General features: G+C 52.5%; 1 protein-coding gene across 3 annotated transcripts in view; it reads right to left on the reverse strand.

Moving 5' to 3' along the window:
* Positions 1-4,343: 4,343 nt before the first annotated feature.
* The window catches only part of LOC139232675 (chromatin complexes subunit BAP18-like), a 19,005-nt gene continuing 3,832 nt past the window's right edge, over positions 4,344-19,516 (reverse strand). The window contains exons 3-6 of one of the 3 annotated variants that reach the window (XM_070863143.1): positions 17,644-17,745; positions 8,359-8,576; positions 6,107-6,211; positions 4,344-4,710 (exon numbers count right to left, since the gene is read on the reverse strand). In XM_070863143.1, coding sequence (XP_070719244.1) covers positions 4,646-4,710; positions 6,107-6,211; positions 8,359-8,576; positions 17,644-17,745 — 490 coding nt within the window. In that variant the 3' untranslated portion in view covers positions 4,344-4,645. The remainder of the gene's footprint in view (positions 4,711-6,106; positions 6,212-8,358; positions 8,577-17,643; positions 17,746-19,516) is intronic. The other 2 variants (XM_070863144.1, XM_070863145.1) reach the window with 2 other exon arrangements.

Here is a 19,516-nt window from a genome sequence, read left to right on the forward strand (position 1 = left end):
GCATCTAGGGCGATGGAAACTAGTCCAGGAGATCACTCCGGCCATTAAATTCCCTGCAGGACCTACCTTCTGTAAGAGGTGATCTCCGCCGCAGGCGGTAACAAATCCAGCTCTCGCTTGAAGGAGCTCAGCGAGTCTGCATCCACCACATGAAATGGCAGCTTGCTCCAGGGGCCTACCGCTCTCTGGGAAAAGACCCATCTCCTGACGTCTAACCTAGATTTAGGCCCCCCTATACAACTTAAATTTGTGACCCCAGGTCCTGCCTAACCAAAGAAACTGCCGGCTGGAACACCATTTGGTCCCTTCATTATCTTATAAACCTCAATCATATTCCCCCGAAGTCTACGCTGCTCTAAGGTATGGAGTTTCCAACTCCTTTAGCCTATCTTCACAGATGCTTTAGGCTTGGAATTTGTCTAGCGGCCCTCTTCCGCACCCTTTCCAGAGCCTTGATATCACCCACCCCGCGAGGAGACCAAAACTGGACACGGTATCCCAAGTGCGGCCTGACTAAGGTCTTGAATAAGGAGATATTTGGGTAGTTGACCAAAAAACTTGGTCAAAGAGGTAGGTTTGGAGGAGTGTCGTCAAAGAGGAGGGAGAGAGGCGGAGAGGTTTAGGGAGGGAATTCCAGAGCTCAGGGCCCAGGCAGCTGAAGGCACGGCCGCCAATGGTGGAGCGATTAAAATCGAGGCCAGAATTGGAGGAGCGCAGAGATCTTGGGGGGCTGGGGGGGGGGGTTGTGTGGCTGGAGGAGGTTAGATAGGGAGGCTTTCTGGCCTGAGGGAATGTTAGCGAACCAGTTGGGTTTATACAATCATCCCACAGCTTCACGGTCACTGTTAATGATGCCAGCTTTTTATTTCCAGATTTTGAAATAAAACTCATTCGTATTCTCGCACTCCAAGCCGCTGTGGGAAGGCTTGCACTGTAATGACCCACTCCTACCCAACAGGTGGCGCCAAACGCCCCAGGTGACCCGAGACAACCGCGTTACCTTGCTCGATGCTGACACCTGCTGGCAGACAAGCGGGACTACTGCGACGACCAGTTTTTCGAAAGGTAGAAAAATAGGTGCAGGAGTAGGCCATTCGGCCCTTCGAGCCTGCACCGCCATTCAATATGATCATGGCTGATCATGCAACTTCGGTACCCCATTCCTGCTTTCTCTCCATTCCCCTTCATCCCTTTAGCCGTAAGGGTCACATCTAACTCCCTTTTGAATATATCAAACGAACTGGCCTCAACAACTTTCTGTGGTAGAGAATTCCACAGGCTCATAACTCTCTGAGTGAAGAAGTTTCTCCTCATCTCGGTCCTAAATGGCTGACCCCTTATCCTTAGACTGTGACCCCTGATTCTGGACTTCCCCAACATTGGGAACATTCTTCCTGCATCCAACCTGTCCAATCCCGTCAGAATTTTATATGTTTCTATGAGATCCCCTCTCATTCTTCTAAATTCCAATGAATACAAGCCTAGTCGATCCAGTCTTTCTTCATATGTCAGTCCTGCCATCCCGGGAATCAGTCTGGTGAACCTTCGCTGCACTCCCTCAATAGCAAGATGTCTTTCCTTAAATTAGGAGACCAAAACTGTACACAGTAATAAATACACTCAACACATCAAAAAATCCAGATATTGGAGGAAAAACAGAAGAGACCAAAGCCTTTTGTGTGCAAACCCCCAACAGAACCGAAAACTGGAAGGTTAGCAAGCGCCTCACATAGGGTTGGAAACAAGAGAGAAGCAGATATACAACAACCTGTATTTATATTGCGCCTTTAACGTGGTGAAACGTCCCAAGTAGCTTCACAGGGAGTATTGTGAGACCATAAAAAATTGGACACCGAGCCACATAGGGAGAAATTAGCGCAGGTGACCAAAAGCTTGGTCAAGAGGGTAGGTTCTAAGGAGCATCTTAAAAGGAGGAAAGAGAGGTAGAGAGGCAGAGAGGTTTAGGGAGGGAGTTCCAGAACTTGGGGCCCAGGGAACAGAAGGCACGGCCACCGATGGTTGAGCGGTTATAACGAGGGACGTTCAAGAGGCCAGAATTTGAGGAGTGCATCTTCTGGGATTGTGAAGCTGAAAAAGATTACAGAGATAGGGAGGGGCGAGACCATGGAGCGATTTGTAAACATAGAAACATAGAAAATAGGCCATTCAGCCCTTCTAGCCTGCACCACCATTCAATGAGTTCATGGCTGAACATGAAACTTCAGTACCCCCTTCCTGCTTTCTCGCCATACCCCTTGATCCCCCGAGTAGTAAGGACTTCATCTAACTCCCTTTTGAATATATTTAGTGAATTGGCCTCAACTACTTTCTGTGGTAGAGAATTCCACAGGTTCAACACTCTCTGGGTGAAGAAGTTTCTCCTCATCTCGGTCCTAAATGGCTTACCCCTTATCCTTAGACTGTGACCCCTGGTTCTGGACTTCCCCAACATTGGGAACATTCTTCCTGCATCTAACCTGTCTAAACCCGTCAGAATTTTAAATGTTTCTATGAGGTCCCCTCTCATTCTTCTGAACTCCAGTGAATACAAGCCCAGTTGATCCAGTCTTTCTTGATAGGTCAGTCCCACCATCCCGGGAATCAGTCTGGTGAATCTTCGCTGCATTCCCTCAATAGCAAGAATGTCCTTCCTCAAGTTAGGAGACCAAAACTGTACACAATACTCCAGGTGTGGCCTCACCAAGGCCCCGTACAACTGTACCAACACCTCCCTGCCCCTGTACTCAAATCCCCTCGCTATGAAGGCCAACATGCCATTTGCTTTCTTAACCGCCTGCTGTACCTGCATGCCAACCTTCAAGGATGAGAATTTTGAAATCGCAGCGTTGTTTAACTGGGAGCCAATGTAGGTCAGTGAGCAAGCACAGGGGGTGATGGGTGATCGTGACTTGGTGCGGGTTAGGACACGGGCTGCTGAGTTTTAGATAACTTCTAGTTTACGTGGTGAGGAATGTGGGAGGCCAGCCAGCAGTGAGTTGGAGTAGTCAAGTCCAGAGGTAACAAAGGCATGGATGAGGGTTTCAGCAGCAGAAGAGCTGAGGCAGGGGCGGACGCGGGCGGTGTTCCGGAGTTATGCTGTGGATATGTGGCCGGAAACTCATTTCAGGGCCAAATATAACACCTTGCTCACCCTCAGATTGATTCTGGGGAGAGGGATGGAGTCAGTGGTTAGGGAACGGAGTTTGTGGCAGGGACCAAAGACAATGGCTTCGGTCTTCCCAATATTTAATTGAAGTTTCTGCTCATCCAGAACTGGATGTTGGACAAGTAATCTGACAACTTAGAGACGGTGGAGGGGTCGAGAGAAGTGGGGGTGAGGTAGTGCTGGGTGTCGTCAGCGCAGATGCGGTAACTGACGCCGTGTTTTCGGATGATATTGCCAATGGGCCACCAATGGTTGAGTGATTATAATCAGGAATGCTCAAGGGGGCAGAAATAGAGTGCAGAGATCTTTGGCGGTGGGTGGGGGGGGGAACAGGACACCGGGGACAACTCCCCTGCTCTTCTTCGAAATAGTGGCCGTAGGATCTTTTATGCCCACCTGAGCAGACGGGGCCTCGGTTTAACGTCTCATTCGAAAGGCGGCACCTCCGACAGTGCGGCACTCCCTCAGCACTGCCCCTCCGACAGTGCGGCGCTCCCTCAGTACTGCCCCTCCGACAGTGCAAGCGCTCCCTCAGTATTGCCCCTCCGACAGTGCAAGCGCTCCCTCAGCACTGCCCCTCCGACAGTGCAGCACTCCCTCAGTACTGCCCCTCCGACAGTGCAGCACTCCCTCAGTACTGCCCCTCCAACAGTGCGGCACTCCCTCAGTACTACCCCTCCGACAGTGCGGCACTCCCTCAGTACTGCCCCTCCAACAGTGTGGCACTCCCTCAGTACTACCCCTCCAACAGTGCGGCACTCCCTCAGTACTGCCCTTCCGACAGTGCGGCGCTCCCTCAGTACTGCACCTCCGACAGTGCAGCGCTCCCTCAGTACTACCCCTCCAACAGTGCGGCACTCCCTCAGTACTGTCCCTCCGACAGTGCGGCGCTCCCTCAGTACTGCACCTCCGACAGTGCAGCGCTCCCTCAGTACTACCCCTCCGACAGTGCGGCGCTCCCTCAGTACTGCCCCTCCGACAGTGCGGCACTCCCTCAGTACTGCCCCTCCGACAGTGCGGCACTCCCTCAGTACTGCCCCTCCGACAGTGCGGCGCTCCCTCAGTACCACACTGGGAGTGTCAGCCTAGATTTTTGTGCTTGTCTCTGGAGCAGAGAGAGTCGAGGCTAGATAATTAACTCAGGAATAATGCTGTGCAGAAGGAAACAAGAAAGATGCCACGTGCAGTTTGTCTTTTATTGAGAAATCCGTCAAAATCTGCTACGCGGCTAAAATAATATCCCCGTCGCAGTCGGCTGGTTTTTGAAACGTCGCCAGTGGCGTTCTCGGTTTGTCGGCGGCGCGGGCAAGGCTGGCGAGGTGTGGCATCAGCGGGAGCTTGTCCGGGTGGCTCCTCGGAGAGCTGGCACTGGTCCGGAGGCTGCTCATCCGCCGGGCGAGGCAGACACGGGGAGAGGGTGGCCCCTTCACTGGGTGATGGAGGAGCGAGAGAGGGAGAGACACACGGGCAGAGGAGGGCTCAGCGAGACAGGAGCGGGATGTCGGAGGCGTTCATGATGAGACTGGAATCGAGGCTCAGGCTATCTGGAACAGAGACAGATATAAAAACAAAATGGCGGCAGATCAGCAACGGGAGCTCGACCAGCGGCGATCTGATCAATGCTGCCCACCCCCCCCCCCCCACACAGCATCGCGCCTTCACGCACTGCGGGCCATCAAACCCACCGCCCCCGGTATAACCGCGGATCTCCATCAACACCGTCTCCAGCGGCCTGGGGCCGACATCCGGCTTACTGTCCCCGTCAACGAGATCTTCAGCCTGTGCCCGTCTTACTGACCCCATGAACTGGTCACCGCATTGCAGGAAAGGTGTGACTGCACTGGGGGAGGGTACAGAGGAGATTTGCCAGGACTGGAGAATTTTAGCAATGAGGTGAGGTTGGACAGGCTGGGTTTGTTTTCTTTGGAACAGAGGAGGCTGAGGGGAGAACTCATTGAAGTGTCTAAAATTGAGGGGTTGGGATAGAGTGGATAGGAAGGTCCTAGGCCCCTCAGCAGAGGGGTCAACAACCAGGGGGTGTCGATTCGAAGTAATTGGTAGAAGGTTTAGAGGGGATTTGAGGGGAATTTTTTTGCACCCAGAGGGCGGTGGGGGTCTGGGGCGGAACTCACGGCCTGAAAGGGTGGTAGAGGCAGAAACCCTCACCGCATTTGAAAAGTACTTGGCTGTGCACTTGAGCACAAGAAACAGGAGCAGGAGTCGGCCATACGGCCCCTCGAGCCTGCTCCGCCATTCAATACGATCGCGGCTGATCCGATCTTGGGCTCAGCTCCACTTCCCCGCCCGCTCCCCATAACACTTCACTCCCTTATCGCTCAAATATCTGTCTATCTCCGCCGTAAATACATGCAATGACCCAGCCTCCGCAGCTCTCTGGGGCAGAGAATTCCACAGATTTACAACCCTCTGAGAGAAGAGATTCCTCCTCGTCTCAGTTTTAAATGGGCGGCCCCTTATTATGAGAATACGCCCCCGAGTTTTGCCGAAACCTACGGGGCTACGCACCGAGAGCTGGAAAGTGGGATTAGGCTGGGTGGCTCTTTGTCGGCCGGCGGCGGACACAATGGGCCGAAATGGCCTCCTTCCGTGCCGCAAATTTCTTATGATTCTAACTCTATCTCCAGCAACCTAGGGCCTTGTGTGCATCTTCCTGGCCCCATGAGCTCCATCTCCAGCTGTCTAGGGTCTGCACCCAAGCTTACTGCCTCCTGTACACATGCAACGATGATATCCAGAGAGGGTGGGGGAAGAGCAAAAAGCCAGGTAAGACGTCCCAATTTGCGCACAGAAAGCTCCCGCAAGCAGCCAGGTGGTAAATGACCAGGTGTTGTGACTGGGGCGGTAACACCCTCCCTGCCCGCCTCATTTCCCCCCCCCCCCGCACCAAGTCCCACCCACCCACCGCAGAGAAACACGTACCCTGGTCGAAGTTGAGCTTCTTCGCCGGCGACGCGTCTCCCAGACCTTCGATGTCCACCAGGTCGCTGTTGACGTCAGAGTCGTTGAGGGCGCTGAGGGTCACATCTGCAGGGGGGACGGACAAGGCAGAAATCACCATCCCGTCCGCAGTACAGCGACAGGCAACAGGCCAGGCACTCCCCAGGCCGCCCGGTGACCCTAGGACACAGGGGAGGGGTGGGGGGGAGGTGTGGGGGGGAAGTGAGGCCCAACGCACGGCTGTAATCCCCCAGTGTCTGTCTGGGGGAGGACATCAGCGACAGACGTGCCCAACGTCCTCATCGAGGCGTCAGATGAAGAAATCACAGTCGAAGAGCTTTGAAGGACCCCCATGTGCATCAAGTGTTCCTCCCCCCGCCCCGGATCAAACTACAGGTGGAGTGTCTGAAATCTGGAAACCTCGGGAGCGAGGGCGTTCCAGGTATTTCCGAATTTTGGAACATCTTTGCCTGGGCCGAGGTAGATGGGGTTGGCCCACCAAGGTAAAGGGGTGGAGGGGGGGGGGGGAGCCGAGGGCCAGGGCGAGGTCGGGGCGAGTCCGGATTTTGGAACATTTCCCGGTTTCCGGACGACCCCGCCATGGATCGGCCCGGTGTCCGGATTCGGGAACATTCCGGATTTTGGAACGCCAGATTTCGGACGCTCAACCTGTATCTGTTCGATATGGTTACTAATCGTAATGTCTACGCGTGTCGTCGCGATTTGCAATCACGTAATGTGTTTCGCACTGAGAACCCCCCATGTAAACACTCCGAGTGGAACGCCCCGTCACGGTGTAGTCGCGGGCTCCGGCCAGTGGGTGGCGCCGTGGCGCAAGATCCCGAAATCTTCCAGTGTCAACCGATTAGGCAATCTCGCGTTCAAAAACAAGCCCGTGACAGTGCCTCGCAGCAGTGATTTCGAGATCAAAATGGATTTGGTTTGCTGCCCGCCTCCCATAATGCTGAGGAGGATCAGCCCTGTTGCTGTCGGGACACCAGGTCCGACCTCCTGCTGGTTCCTTCACCACCCGGTTTGGCTCCCCCCACCCCCAATAGCTACAGGGACCGTGGCTTCAGAATAACTTGAGAATCTTTGGATAGCTCTTTCACAGAGCCCGGCACAGGCACGAGGGGCTGAATGCCCCCCACCTTCTGTGTTGCAAGAGTCCAACTTGCTTTCATTCCACTCTAAGGGGAGGCTCCCTGATAAAGTGCAACATCCCCCACTGACACCTGGGAGACCCTGGGCCAAAGACCAGTCCCGCCCTAAGTGGAGGAAGTGCATCCGGGAGGGCGCTGAGCACCTCGAGTCTCGTCGCCGAGAGCGTGCAGAAACCAAGCGCAGGCAGCGGAAGGAGCGTGCGGCAAATCTGTCCCACCCACCCCCCTTCCCTCAACCACTGTCTGTCCCACCTGTGACAGGGACTGTGGCTCTCGTATTGGACTTGTCGTTCAGCAACCTACGGACTCATTTTGAGAGTGGAAGCAAGTCTGCCTCGATTCCGAGGGATTGCCTGTGATGATATGATGAAGGGGAGGCAAGATGTGCACATGAGGGAGAAAGGAAAGTTATGGTTTTGGGTGCGATGAAGTGGGGGGTGAGGGGGGGGTACGAGGAGGCTGGTGTGGAGCATAAACACCGACATGGACTAGTTGGGCCGAATGGCCTGTTTCTGTGTTGTCAATACTTTGTAACTCTACATTCTCAAATGTTGAAGGCGGTCGTTGCACGAATCACCAACTCCCCAGCCTCAGTCCCCTCCGTGTGTACAGAGTATTCCCGCTCTCCGTCCTAAAGCTCGTACAGTTTTAACCTTATGTCGATATAGACTATCTCACCCACACCCCCCCCCCACCCCCAGTCCTTGGCAAGAGTCTCTCTCTCGACCCTGTCCCATCCTTTCATAATTTTAAAACACTACTCACCCCCCCACCATTTAAGACCCCCTCCCCAGTGATCTCCTCTGTCCTATCGGGTACAGTCTTGCCTTCTCTCTGATGCTCCTGTGAGTGGCTGCCCGCTCCATGTCCCCCGTCACTTCCTCCTCCCCGCCCCCCCCCACCCCAACCCCCGATGCTCCCTTGCGATCAATTAAAGCACACTGGACACAGAGGGGGGACACCTCCCCTTTAATGTATCGGAGGGGTACAATGCTTTGGGGAGATATTTTTTTTGTTCCGACAATCTGTGAAACCCGCCCGCCCTCCCCCACTTGCCGCCCGCCATCTTACCGGATATCTTCTGCTTCTTGACGCCCGACGAGTCCGGGGGGGCCGTGACCCCGACCGTGGTGGCGGCCGTCGGCGTGATTGCCGTGGGGACTCCAGGACCCCCCGTCGAGGTGGACGTCGAGGTGGTCTTCTTCTGCGTCTTCTTGGGCGACTCCGAGGGGAGGGGCACGCTGCTGTCCTCGTAGACTTTCCGCTTCACCGTGGTCTTGATCTGAGCGCTGGGGGGGGGGGGGGAAGCGAAAGAGGAACGTTAGGGACCACGGCGGTTACGGTCAACCCGTTAAGGCGCCGAATAAAACCCTGCCGCACCGTTTGAAGAGCTTGCATTTCTATAGCGCCTTTGACCACCTCAGGATGCACCCGCACCCTCACCCGCCCCCGCCCCCCCCCCCCCCCCCCGCTTCACATCCAATGAGGTACTTTTTTGGGGGGGGGGTGCGGTCACTGTTGTAATGTGGGAAACGCAGCAGCCAATTTACGCACAGCAAGCTCCCACGCTCAGCGATGTGATAATGACCCAGGTCACCTGTTTCAGTGATGTTCAATGAAAGAGAAACACTGGCCCCAGGGTGAAATCACCCCCTGCTCTTTTTTCGAAGTAACATAGAATATACGGCACAGAAACAGGCCGTTCGGCCCAACCAGTCCACACCGGCGTTTGTGCTTCACTCGAGCCTCCTCCCGTCTAACTCTACAGCCGGCATGGGCTCGACAGGCCGAATGGCCTCCTTCTGTGCTTAACCATTCTATGACTCTAGCAGCATATTCCCTTCTCCCTCATATGTTTATCCAGCCTCCCCCTTAAATGCATCGATCCGATTCGCCTCAACCCCTCCCTGTGGCAGCGAGTTCCACATTCTCACCGCTCTCTGGGTAAAGAGGTTTCTCCTGAATTCCCCATTGGGTTTATGAGTGACTGTCTTATATTGATGGCCTCTCGTTATGCTCTTCCCCACAAGTGGGAACATTCTCTCTGTATCCACTCGATCAAAACCTTTCATCATTTTAAAGACCTCTATTAGGTCACCCCTCAGCCTTCTCTTTTCAAGAGAATAGAGACCCAGCCTGTTCATCCTTTCCTGATATGTACACCCTCGCATTTCTGGTATCGTTCTTGTAAATCCTCTCTACACCCTCTCCAGTGCCTCTATATCCTTTTTATAATATGGCGACCAGAACTGTACGCAGTGCTCCAAGTGTGGTCTAACCAAGGTTCGGGACAGGTTTAGTATAACTTCCCTACTTTTCAATTCTATCCCTTTCGAAATTTGCGCAAATTGGCTGCCGTGTTTCCTACATTACAACAGGGAGTACACTTCAAAAGTGCTTCATCAGCTGGAATTTCTGAGCTCAAGTCTCAACCCACAACCTTCTAACTCAGAAAGAAAAAGACTTGCATTTATATAGCACCTTTTACAACGTCTCAAAGCGCTTTACAGCAATGAAGTACTTTTGAGGTGCAGTCACTTTTGGAATGTGGGAAACGCAGCAGCCAATTTGTGCACAGCAAGCTCCCACACACAGCAATGTGATAACGACCAGATAATTTGTATTTTAGCGATGTTGATTGAGGGATAAATATTAGCCAGGACCCCGGGGATAACTCCCCTGCTCTTCTTCCAATAGTAGCCATGGGATCTTTTACATCCACCTGAGAGGGCAGATGGAGCCTTGGTTTAACGTCTCATCCGAAAGACGGCACCTCCGACAGTGCGGCGCTCCCTCAGTACTACCCCTCCGACAGTGCGGCGCTCCCTCAGCACTGCCCCTCCGACAGTGCGGTGCTCCCTCAGTACTGCCCTTCTGACAGTGCGACGCTCCCTCAGTACTGCCCCTCCGACAGTGCGGCGCTCCCTCAGTACTGCCCCTCCGTCAGTGCGGTGCTCCCTCAGCACTGCCCCTCCGACAGTGCGGCGCTCCCTCAGTACTGCGCTCCCTCAGCACTGCCCCTCCGACAGTGAGGCGCTCCCTCAGTACTGCCCCTCCGACAGTGCGGCGCTCCCTCAGCACTGCCCCTCCGACAGTGCGGCGCTCCCTCAGCACTGCCCCTCCGATAGTGCGGCGCTCCCTCAGCACTGACCCTCCGACAGTGCGGCACTCCCTCAGTACTGACCCTCCGACAGTGCGGCGCTCCCTCAGTACTGACCCTCCGACAGTGCGGCACTCCCTCAGTACTGACCCTCCGACAGTGCGGCACTCCCTCAGTACTGACCCTCCGACAGTGCGGCACTCTCTCAGTACTGCCCCTCCAACAGTGCGGCACTCCCTCAGTACTGCCCCTCCGACAGTGCGGCGTTCCCTCAGTACTGATATGCTCAAGTCTCTGGAGTGGGACTTGAACCCACAACCTTCTGACTCCGAGGCGAGAGTGCTGCCCACTGAGCCACGCTGACATTCTTGACTTTTATTTTTATTATTAAGAGTAGGTGGCTTTTATTTCCAACAAAGACCAATAATGTAGACAGAATTGGTTTAAACCGTGTGCTCGAGAAACCTGTCTTTTCCCCTCAATTATGCTGAATTTCTGGACCGAGGACAGATAGGCACATGTAAACAAATAAGCTAGGCGGATGATATTGAGTTCAATGGAGAAAGATTGCAAAGTGCTGCAGTACAGCGGGACCTGGGGGTCCTTGTGCATGAAACACAAAAGGTTAGTATGCAGGTACAGCAAGTGATCAGGAAGGTCAATGGAATCTTGGCCTTTATTGCAAGGGGGATAGAGTATAAAAGCAGAGAAGTCCTGCTACAACCGACAGGGTATTGGTGAGGCCACACCTGGAGTACTGCATACAGTTTTGGTCTCCGTATTTAAGGAAGGATATACTTGCATTGGAGACTGTTCAGAGAAGGTTCACTCAGTTGATTCCGGAGATGAGGGGTTGACATGAAAATAGGTTGAGTAGGTTGGGCCTATACACATTGGAGTTCAGAAGAATGAGAGGTGATCTTATTCAAACTTTAAAAGATAATGAGGGGGGCTCGACAAGGTGGATGCAGAGAGGATATTTCCACTTATAGGGGGAAACTAAAACTAGGGGGCATAATCTCAGAATAAGGGGCAGCCCATTTAAAACTGAGATGAGGAGGAATTTCTTCTCTCAGAGGGTTGTAAATCTGTGGACTTCTCTGCCCCAGAGAGCTGTGGAGGCTGGGTCATTGAATATATTTAAGGTGGAGATAGACAGATTTTTGAGCGATAAGAGGATAAGGGGTTATGGGGAGCGGGCGGGAAAGTGGAGCTGAGTCCATGATCAGATCAGCCATGATCTTATTGAATGGCGGAGCAGGCTTGAGGGGCCAAATGGCCGACTCCTGCTCCTATTTCCTATGTTCAAAGAATTATTAAGATACAAATACATTTTTAAAAAAGGAGGGAGAGAGAAAATGGGGAATTATAGACCGGTTAGCCTGACATCAGTAGTGGGGAAAATGTTGGAATCAATTATTAAAGATGAAATAGCAGTGCATTTGGAAAGCAGTGACAGGATCGGTCCAAGTCAGCATGGATTTATGAAAGGGAAATCATGCTTGACAAATCTTCTGGAATTTTTGAGGATGTAACTGGTAGAGTGGACAAGGGGAGAACCAGTGGATGTGGTGTATTTGGACTTTCAAAAGGCTTTTGACAAGGTCACACAAGAGATTGGTGTGCAAAATTAAAGCGCATGGTATTGGGGGTAATGTACTGACGTGAATAGAGAACTGGTTGGCAGACAGGAAACAAAGAGTCGGAATAAACGGGTCCTTTTCAGATGGCAGGCAGTGACTAGTGGGGTGCCGCAGGGCTCAGTGCTGGGACCCCAGCTATTTACAATATACATTAATGATTAAGATGAAGGAATTGAGTGTAATATCTCCAAGTTTGCAGATGACACTAAGCTGGGTGGCGGTGTGAGCTGTGAGGAGGACGCTAAGAGGCGGCAGGGTGACTTCGACAGGTTAGGTGAGTGGGCAAATGCATGGCAGATGCAGTATAATGTGGATAAATGTGAGGTTATCCACCTTGGGGGCAAAAACACAAAGGCAGATTATCTGAATGGCGGCAGATTAGGAAAAGGGGAGGTGCAACGAGACCTGGGTGTCATGGTACATCAGTCATTGAAAGTAGGCATGCAGGTACAGCAGGCGGTGAAGAAGGCAAATGGTATGTTAGCCTTCATAGCTAGGGGATTTGAGTATAAGAGCAGGGAGGTCTTACTGCAGTTGTACAGGGCCTTGATGAAGCCTCACCTGGAATACTGTGTTCAGTTTTGGTCTCCTAATCTGAGGAAGGACGTTCTTGCTATTGAGGGAGTGCAGCGAAGGTTCACCAGACTGATTCCCGGAATGGCTGGACTGACATATGAGGAGAGACTGGATCGACTGGGCCTTTATACACTGGAGTTTAGAAGGATGAGAGGGGATCTCATAGAAATATATCAAATTCTGATGGGGCTGGACAGGTTAGATGCAGGAAGAATGTTCCCAATGTTGGGGAAGTCCAGAACCAGGGGTCACAGTCTAAGGATAAAGGGTAAGCCATTTAGGACTGAGATGAGGAGAAACTTCTTCACTCAGAGAGTTGTGAACCTGTGGAATTCCCTGCCTCAGAGAGTTGTTGAGGCCAGTTCATTGGATATATTCAAGAGGAAGTTAGATATGGCCCTTACGGCTAAAGGGATCCATGGGTATGGAGAGAAAGCAGGAAAGGGGTACTGAGGTGAATGATCAACCATGATCTTATTGAATGGCGGTGCAGGCTCGAAGGGCCGAATGGCCTACTCCTGCACCTATTTTCTATGTTTCTATGTAAGCTTTCAAAACACCGGCTTTTCTGCACAGCAGGGAGTAGTGTAAGAGAAGGAGACTGCTGCAATATAAAGGAACACATGAACATATAACAGGCAAAATGCTGCTACGAGAGCCTGCATCAAAGGTTGTTTACAACAAAGCTATGGCTCGGGGAACTAACGTAGAAACATAGACAATAGGTGCAGGAGTAGGCCATTCGGCCCTTCGAGCCTGCACCGCCATTCAATACGATCATGGCTGATCATTCACCTCAGTACCCCATTCCTGCTTTCTCTCCATACCCCTTGATCCCTTTAGCCCTAAGAGCCACATCTAACTCCCTTTTGAATATATCTAACAAACTGGCCTCAACAACTTTCTGTGGTAGGGAATTCCACAAGTTCACCACTCTCTGGGTGAAGAAGTTTCTCCTCATCTCGGTCCTAAATGGCTTACCCTTATCCTTAGACTGTGACCCCTGGCTCTGGACTTCCCCAACATCGGGAGCATTCTTCCTGCATCTAACCTGTCCAATCCCGTCAGAATTTTATATGTTTCTATGAGATCTCTCTCATTCTTCTAAATTCCAGTGAAGATAAGCCTAGCTGATCCAGCCTTTATTCATATGTCAGTCCGAGAATCAGTCTGGTGAACCTTCGCTGCACTCCCTCAATAGCAAGAACGTCCTTCCTCAGATTAGGAGACTAAAACAGTACACTATACTCAAGCTGTGGCCTCTGCAAGGCCCTGTACAACTGCAGTATGGTCTTTGGCAATCTGTTCGAACGGTTGGCCGGTCAGAAACCATCGGATGGTGTAGGCCATAAACAAAATGGTATACAGGCGTGATGCAGTGTTTTTACTTAAGAAAGAAAAGCCTTGTTACCCTTCAAGGCCTGTTGGCGCGAACAGGCTTGGAGAAGCCACGTTCATGCCCCTTTGTTAAATCTACACCCGCCAGTTTTAGACGTAGGATTGCTGTGCTGCTGGTCTTTGTTGGTGTTTAGGGTTAATAAGAACATCAGAAATAGGAGCAGGAGTAGGCTATACGGCCCCTCGAGCCTGCTCCGCCATTTAATGGCTGATCCGATCATGGACTCAGCTCCACTTCCCCGCCCGCTCCCCATAACCCCTTATGCCCTCGTCGGTTAAGAAACTGTCTTTCTCTGTCTTAAATGTATTCAATGACCCAGCTTCCTTTAGTAGTCTTCCATTAGTAATCTTCATTAGTAATCTTCGTTAGTAATCTTCCATTAGTAATCTTCCATTAGTAATCTTCCATAAATGAAGTGAAATATCAGGCATATTACCGTCTCTAGCTTTTCCAAAATGCTTGAAGCGTTAAGGCACTTCTCCAACATGTTAATTATGATGTTCTGAGGCACACAGTACAGCTTGTGATTACTATCACACTCTTGTTCATTTCGGCTCAGTCCTCACCCGATCTGACTGGTAGTTTACCACCTACGCCATGACCTGAATGTTTTATTGGTTTCCCCCGTCTCTCGAACATCCTCCAGCCCTCCGAGAACTCTGCGCTGCTCCAGTCCTGGACCCTTGCTCACCCCCTGGGCTCCTCTGCCCCACCACTGGCCGAGGCTTCAGCTGCCTGAGCCCCAAGCTCTGGAATTCCCTCCCGAAACCTCTCCATCGCTCTCTTCTCCTTTAAGACGCTCCTCAAAACCGACCTCGTTGACCAGGCTTTTGGTCGCACGTCCTAACACGCAGGCTTGGTTTCAACGATTTGATTGCGCTCCTGTGCAGCGCCTTGGGACGTTTTACAATGTTAAACATAGAAACATAGAAAATAGTTGCAGGAGCAGGCCATTCGGCCCTTCTAGCCTGAACCACCATTCAATATGATCATGGCTGATCATGCAACTTCAGTACCCCATTCCTGCTTTCTCTCCATACCCCTTGATCCCTTTAGCCGTAAGGGCCACATCTAACTCCCTCTTGAATATATCTAACAAACTGAACTCAACAACTTTCTGCGGTAGAGAATTCCACAGATTCACAATTCTCTGAGTGAAGAAGTTTCTCCTCATCTCGGTCCTAAATGGCTTACCCCTTATCCTTAGACTGTGACCCCTGGTTCTGGACTTCTCCAACATCGGGAACATTCTTCCTGCATCTAACCTGTCCAGTCCCGTCAGAATTTTATATGTTTCTATGAGATCCCCTCTCATTCTTCTAAATTCCAGTGAATATAAGCCTAGTCGATCCAGTCTTTCTTCATATGTCAGTCCTGCCATCCCGGGAATCAGCCTGGTGAACCTTCGCTGCACTCCCTCAATAGCAAGAATGTCCTTCCTCAGATTAGGAGACCAAAACTGAACACAATATTCAAGGTGTGGCCTGACCAAGGCCCTGTACAACTGTAGCAACATCTCCCTGCTCCTATACTCAAATCCCCTCGCTATGAAGGCCAACATGCCATTTGCTTTCTTCACCGCCTGCTGTCCTTGCATGCCTACCTTCAATGACTGATGTACCATGACACTGCATAAAGGCAAGTTTATGCCAACTAAAGAACGCCAGACATTCCAGTAAGGCAGACAACAGTTCTTGTGTGACCACCCCCCCCCCCCCCCCCCGGGCCTGACTCGGACACTTGGACAATTGGGGACGTAAAACCACACGGCGAGTCGGAGGGAAGCACGGGGTGTGCTCGCAGAGATGGGTTCACACAGCGAACCCCGAGGTAACCGGCTAGCGTCCGGTGTCCTAACTCACACCGAGTCCCGCTCACCCATCACCCCCTGTGCTCGCTGCCCCGTGTCCTAACTCGCACCGAGACCCGCTCACCCATCACCCACTGTGCTCGCTGCCCCGTGTCCTAACTCGCACCGAGTCCCGCTTACCCATCACCCCCTGTGCTCGCTGCCCCGTGTCCTAACTCGCACCGAGTCCCGCTCACCCATCACCCCCTGTGCTCGCTGCCCCGTGTCCTAACTCGCACCGAGTCCAGCTTACCCATCACCCCCTGTGCTCGCTGCCCCGTGTCCTAACTCGCACCGAGTCCCGCTCACCCATCACCCCCTGTGCTCGCTGCCCCCATGTCCTAACTCGCACCGAGTCCCGCTCACCCATCACCCCCTATGCTCGCTGCCCCGTGTCCTAACTCGCACCGAGTCCCGCTCATCCATCACCCCCTGTGCTCGCTGCCCCGTGTCCTAACTCGTACCCAGTCCCGCTCACCCATTACCCCCTGTGTTCGCTGACCTGCAGTGGCTCCACTGGACCACGACCTAGCTCTGTCAAGCCCGTGTGGTGGCTGGTGTGCAACGACCACCACACGTTAAAAAAAATCCACGCACAGGCATCTTCCACCCTTCAAGATATGGATCGGGATCCAGAATATTAGGTCCTTCATTGAAACACATGTGAACTCATCCCTTTTCAGCGTGGAGCAAGTCATCCTCGTTTCGAGGGACTGCCTATGATGATGACATTGGCTCCCGGTTACGTAACACCTCAATTTCAAAATTCCAATCCTCATTTACAAATCCCTCCATGGCCTCGCCCCTCCCTTTCTCTGTAATCTCCTCCAGCCCCACAACCCCCACGAGATGTCTACATGTCTCCTCTAATTCTGCCCTCTTGATCATCCCTTGATTACAATCGCTCCACCATCGGTGGCCGTGCCTTCTGTTGCCTGGGCCCCAAGCTCTGGAACTCCCTCTCTAAACCTCTCCACCTCTTTCCTCCTTCAAGACGCTCCTTAAAACCGACCTCTATAACCAAGCTTTTGGTCACTTGCGCTAATTTCTTCTGACGCGGCTCGGTGTCAAATTATTTTATCTCATAATACTCCTGTGAAACGCTAAAGGTGCTATATAAGTCCAAGTTATTGTTGTAGTAAACATAAGGTGCTGCTCGCTGCTAGTTTGCAGGGAATACAAACTACGGTCTAGTACGTCGGAGGCTTGTTGTGGGAGCTTGGCTGCGGTAACTTGGCTGCTGGCTGTGTTCATTCGGACTCGAAGCACTTTGGCTAACATCTGTCGGTGGGCCGTTCCCGATGTTGGGTGCACGTTAACGTCAGCTGATCTCGTTCAGGGGTACCTCCCGCCCCGGGGCCAATGCTCCCTTTAAGCGGCGCGGCCCCGCAGAAATGGGGCGGGCACCCGCGCAGGCCGCTCACCGGCTTCTCCGTTGTAGATACCGCGCCTGCGCCGACATTTAAAGGGACCGTACACTAAAACAGGTGTGCAGAGAAGCTTAAAGCGAAGACGCCTTCCCCTCCCCCGGGCACTCACCCCCTTACCCTCCCTCCGGGCACCCACCCCCTTACCCTCCCTCCGGGCACCCATCCCCTTCCCCGGGCACCCACCCACTTTCCCCGCCCCCGGGTAACCACCCCTTTCCCCTCCCCCGACTCCGAGCACCATCTTCCCTCCCTCCCCCCACCCCGGCTCCCGGGCAGTCACCCCTTCGCCTACCCTGGGCACCCACCCCTCTCCGCCCCCCCCGAGCCCCCCCCCTCCCCCCCGCCCGCCCCTCGCTTACACTGTGCGATCTTTGATGACGGTGCTGATTTTGTTTAAATCCTCTCCGAAGCGCTTCACGGCCGAGCGCAGCATCTCAATCTCCGTGTCCGTCCACTTGGCACTGGCGGGAAGAGAGAGAGAGAGAGAGAGAGAGAGAGAGAGAAACAAAATGTGGGCGAGCACGGAATGCGGAGCCAGCCGCGTGGAACCGAACCCAACGCGGGTCAGTGCTGACGCAACGCGCGGGCGAGCAAACCTGGGAGGTGGAGGTGGAAGTCACTGCCATTGCATGTAACATAAGAATATAAGAAATAGGAGCAGGAGTAAGCCATACGGCCCCTCGAGCCTGCTCCGCCACTTAATACGATCATGGACTCAGCTCCACTTCCCTGCCCGCTCCCCCCATAACCCCTTATTCCCTTATCGGTTAAGAAACTGTCTATTTTTGTCTTAAATTTATTCAATATCCCAGCTTCCACAGCTCTCTGAGGCAACGAATTCCACAGATTTACAACCCTCAGAGAGAAGAAATTTCTCCTCATCTCAGTTTTAAATGGGCAGTCCCTTATTCTAAGATTATGCCCTCTAGTTCTAGTCTCCCCCATCAGTGGAAACATCCTCTCTGCATCCACCTTGTTGAGCCAACTCATAATCTTATACGTTTTGATAAGATCATCTCTCATTCTTCAGAATTCCAGTGAGTAGAGGCCCAAACTGCTCAACCTTTCCTCTTACGTCAACCCCCTCGTCCCTGGAATCAATCGAGTGAACCTTCTCTGAACTGCCTCCAAAGCAAGTATATCCTTTCGTAAATATAGAAACCAAAACTGCACGCAGTATTCCAGGTGTGGCCTCACCAATACCCTGTATAACTGTAGCAAGACTTCCCAGCTTTTATACTCCATCCCCTTTGCAATAAAGGCCAAGATACCATTGGCCTTCCTGATCACTTGCTGTACCTGCATACTAACCTTTTGTGCACGAGTACCCCCAGGTCCCGCTGTACTGCGGCACTTTGCAATCTTTCTCCGCGCTCTCGATCCAGATGGGTGCCAGGCTGGGTCACCAACTCTGTAACTGTACCGCCCTGAACCAGCTCTGTGCCAGCCTCAATCAATGAATGTTAAAGGAGGAAAGACTTGCATTTATATAGCACCTTTCACGACCCAAAACACTCTGCAGCCAATGAAGTACGTTTCGAAGTGCAGTCACTGTTGTAATGTAGCAAACGCAGCAGCCAATTTGCGCACAGCAAGCTCCCACAAACAGCAATGTGATAACGACCGGATAACCTTTTTTTGTTATGTTGGTTCAGGGATAAATATCAGCCCCACGACACCGGGGAGAACTCCCCTGCTCTTCTTCGAAATAGTGGCCGTGGGATCTTTTACGTCCACCTGAGAGAGCAGACGGGGCCTCGGTTTAACATCTCATCTGAAAAACGCACCACCGCCAGTGTAGCACTCCTTCAGCATTGCACTGGAGTGTCAGCCGAGATATTTGTGCTCAAGTTCCTGAAGTGGGGGCTTGTGTTTCCACAACTGGGGCACCAGATCAGGGACTGCATTGGTCTCGACACATCTAGCTTTAAGAAAAATAACTTCCGACTCCTGATCACTGTTCAGTAACGTATCTGTTTGTCAGCTAAGGATTAGGATCAGGATCCCCTTCTGACAAATATCTTCCTGACACTACCTAGGTTTATAGTTGAAGAGCACATGGGGCGAGTTACCAGAGGGTACCACTCGTGGAACTGCAAGCCAGCATGAGTCAGAGAGGGAGCGGATAGTGCAACGGGGAGGGAGGAGGAAAGAGAGGTGGGTGGAGCGGGGAGAGGGAGGGAGGGGTGGAGAGGTGGGGAGGGAGGGAAGGGTGGAGAGGTGGGGAGGGAG

Source organism: Pristiophorus japonicus, chromosome 20, assembly GCF_044704955.1.
Source record: "Pristiophorus japonicus isolate sPriJap1 chromosome 20, sPriJap1.hap1, whole genome shotgun sequence".
In the NCBI taxonomy this organism is placed as follows: Eukaryota; Metazoa; Chordata; class Chondrichthyes; family Pristiophoridae; genus Pristiophorus; species Pristiophorus japonicus.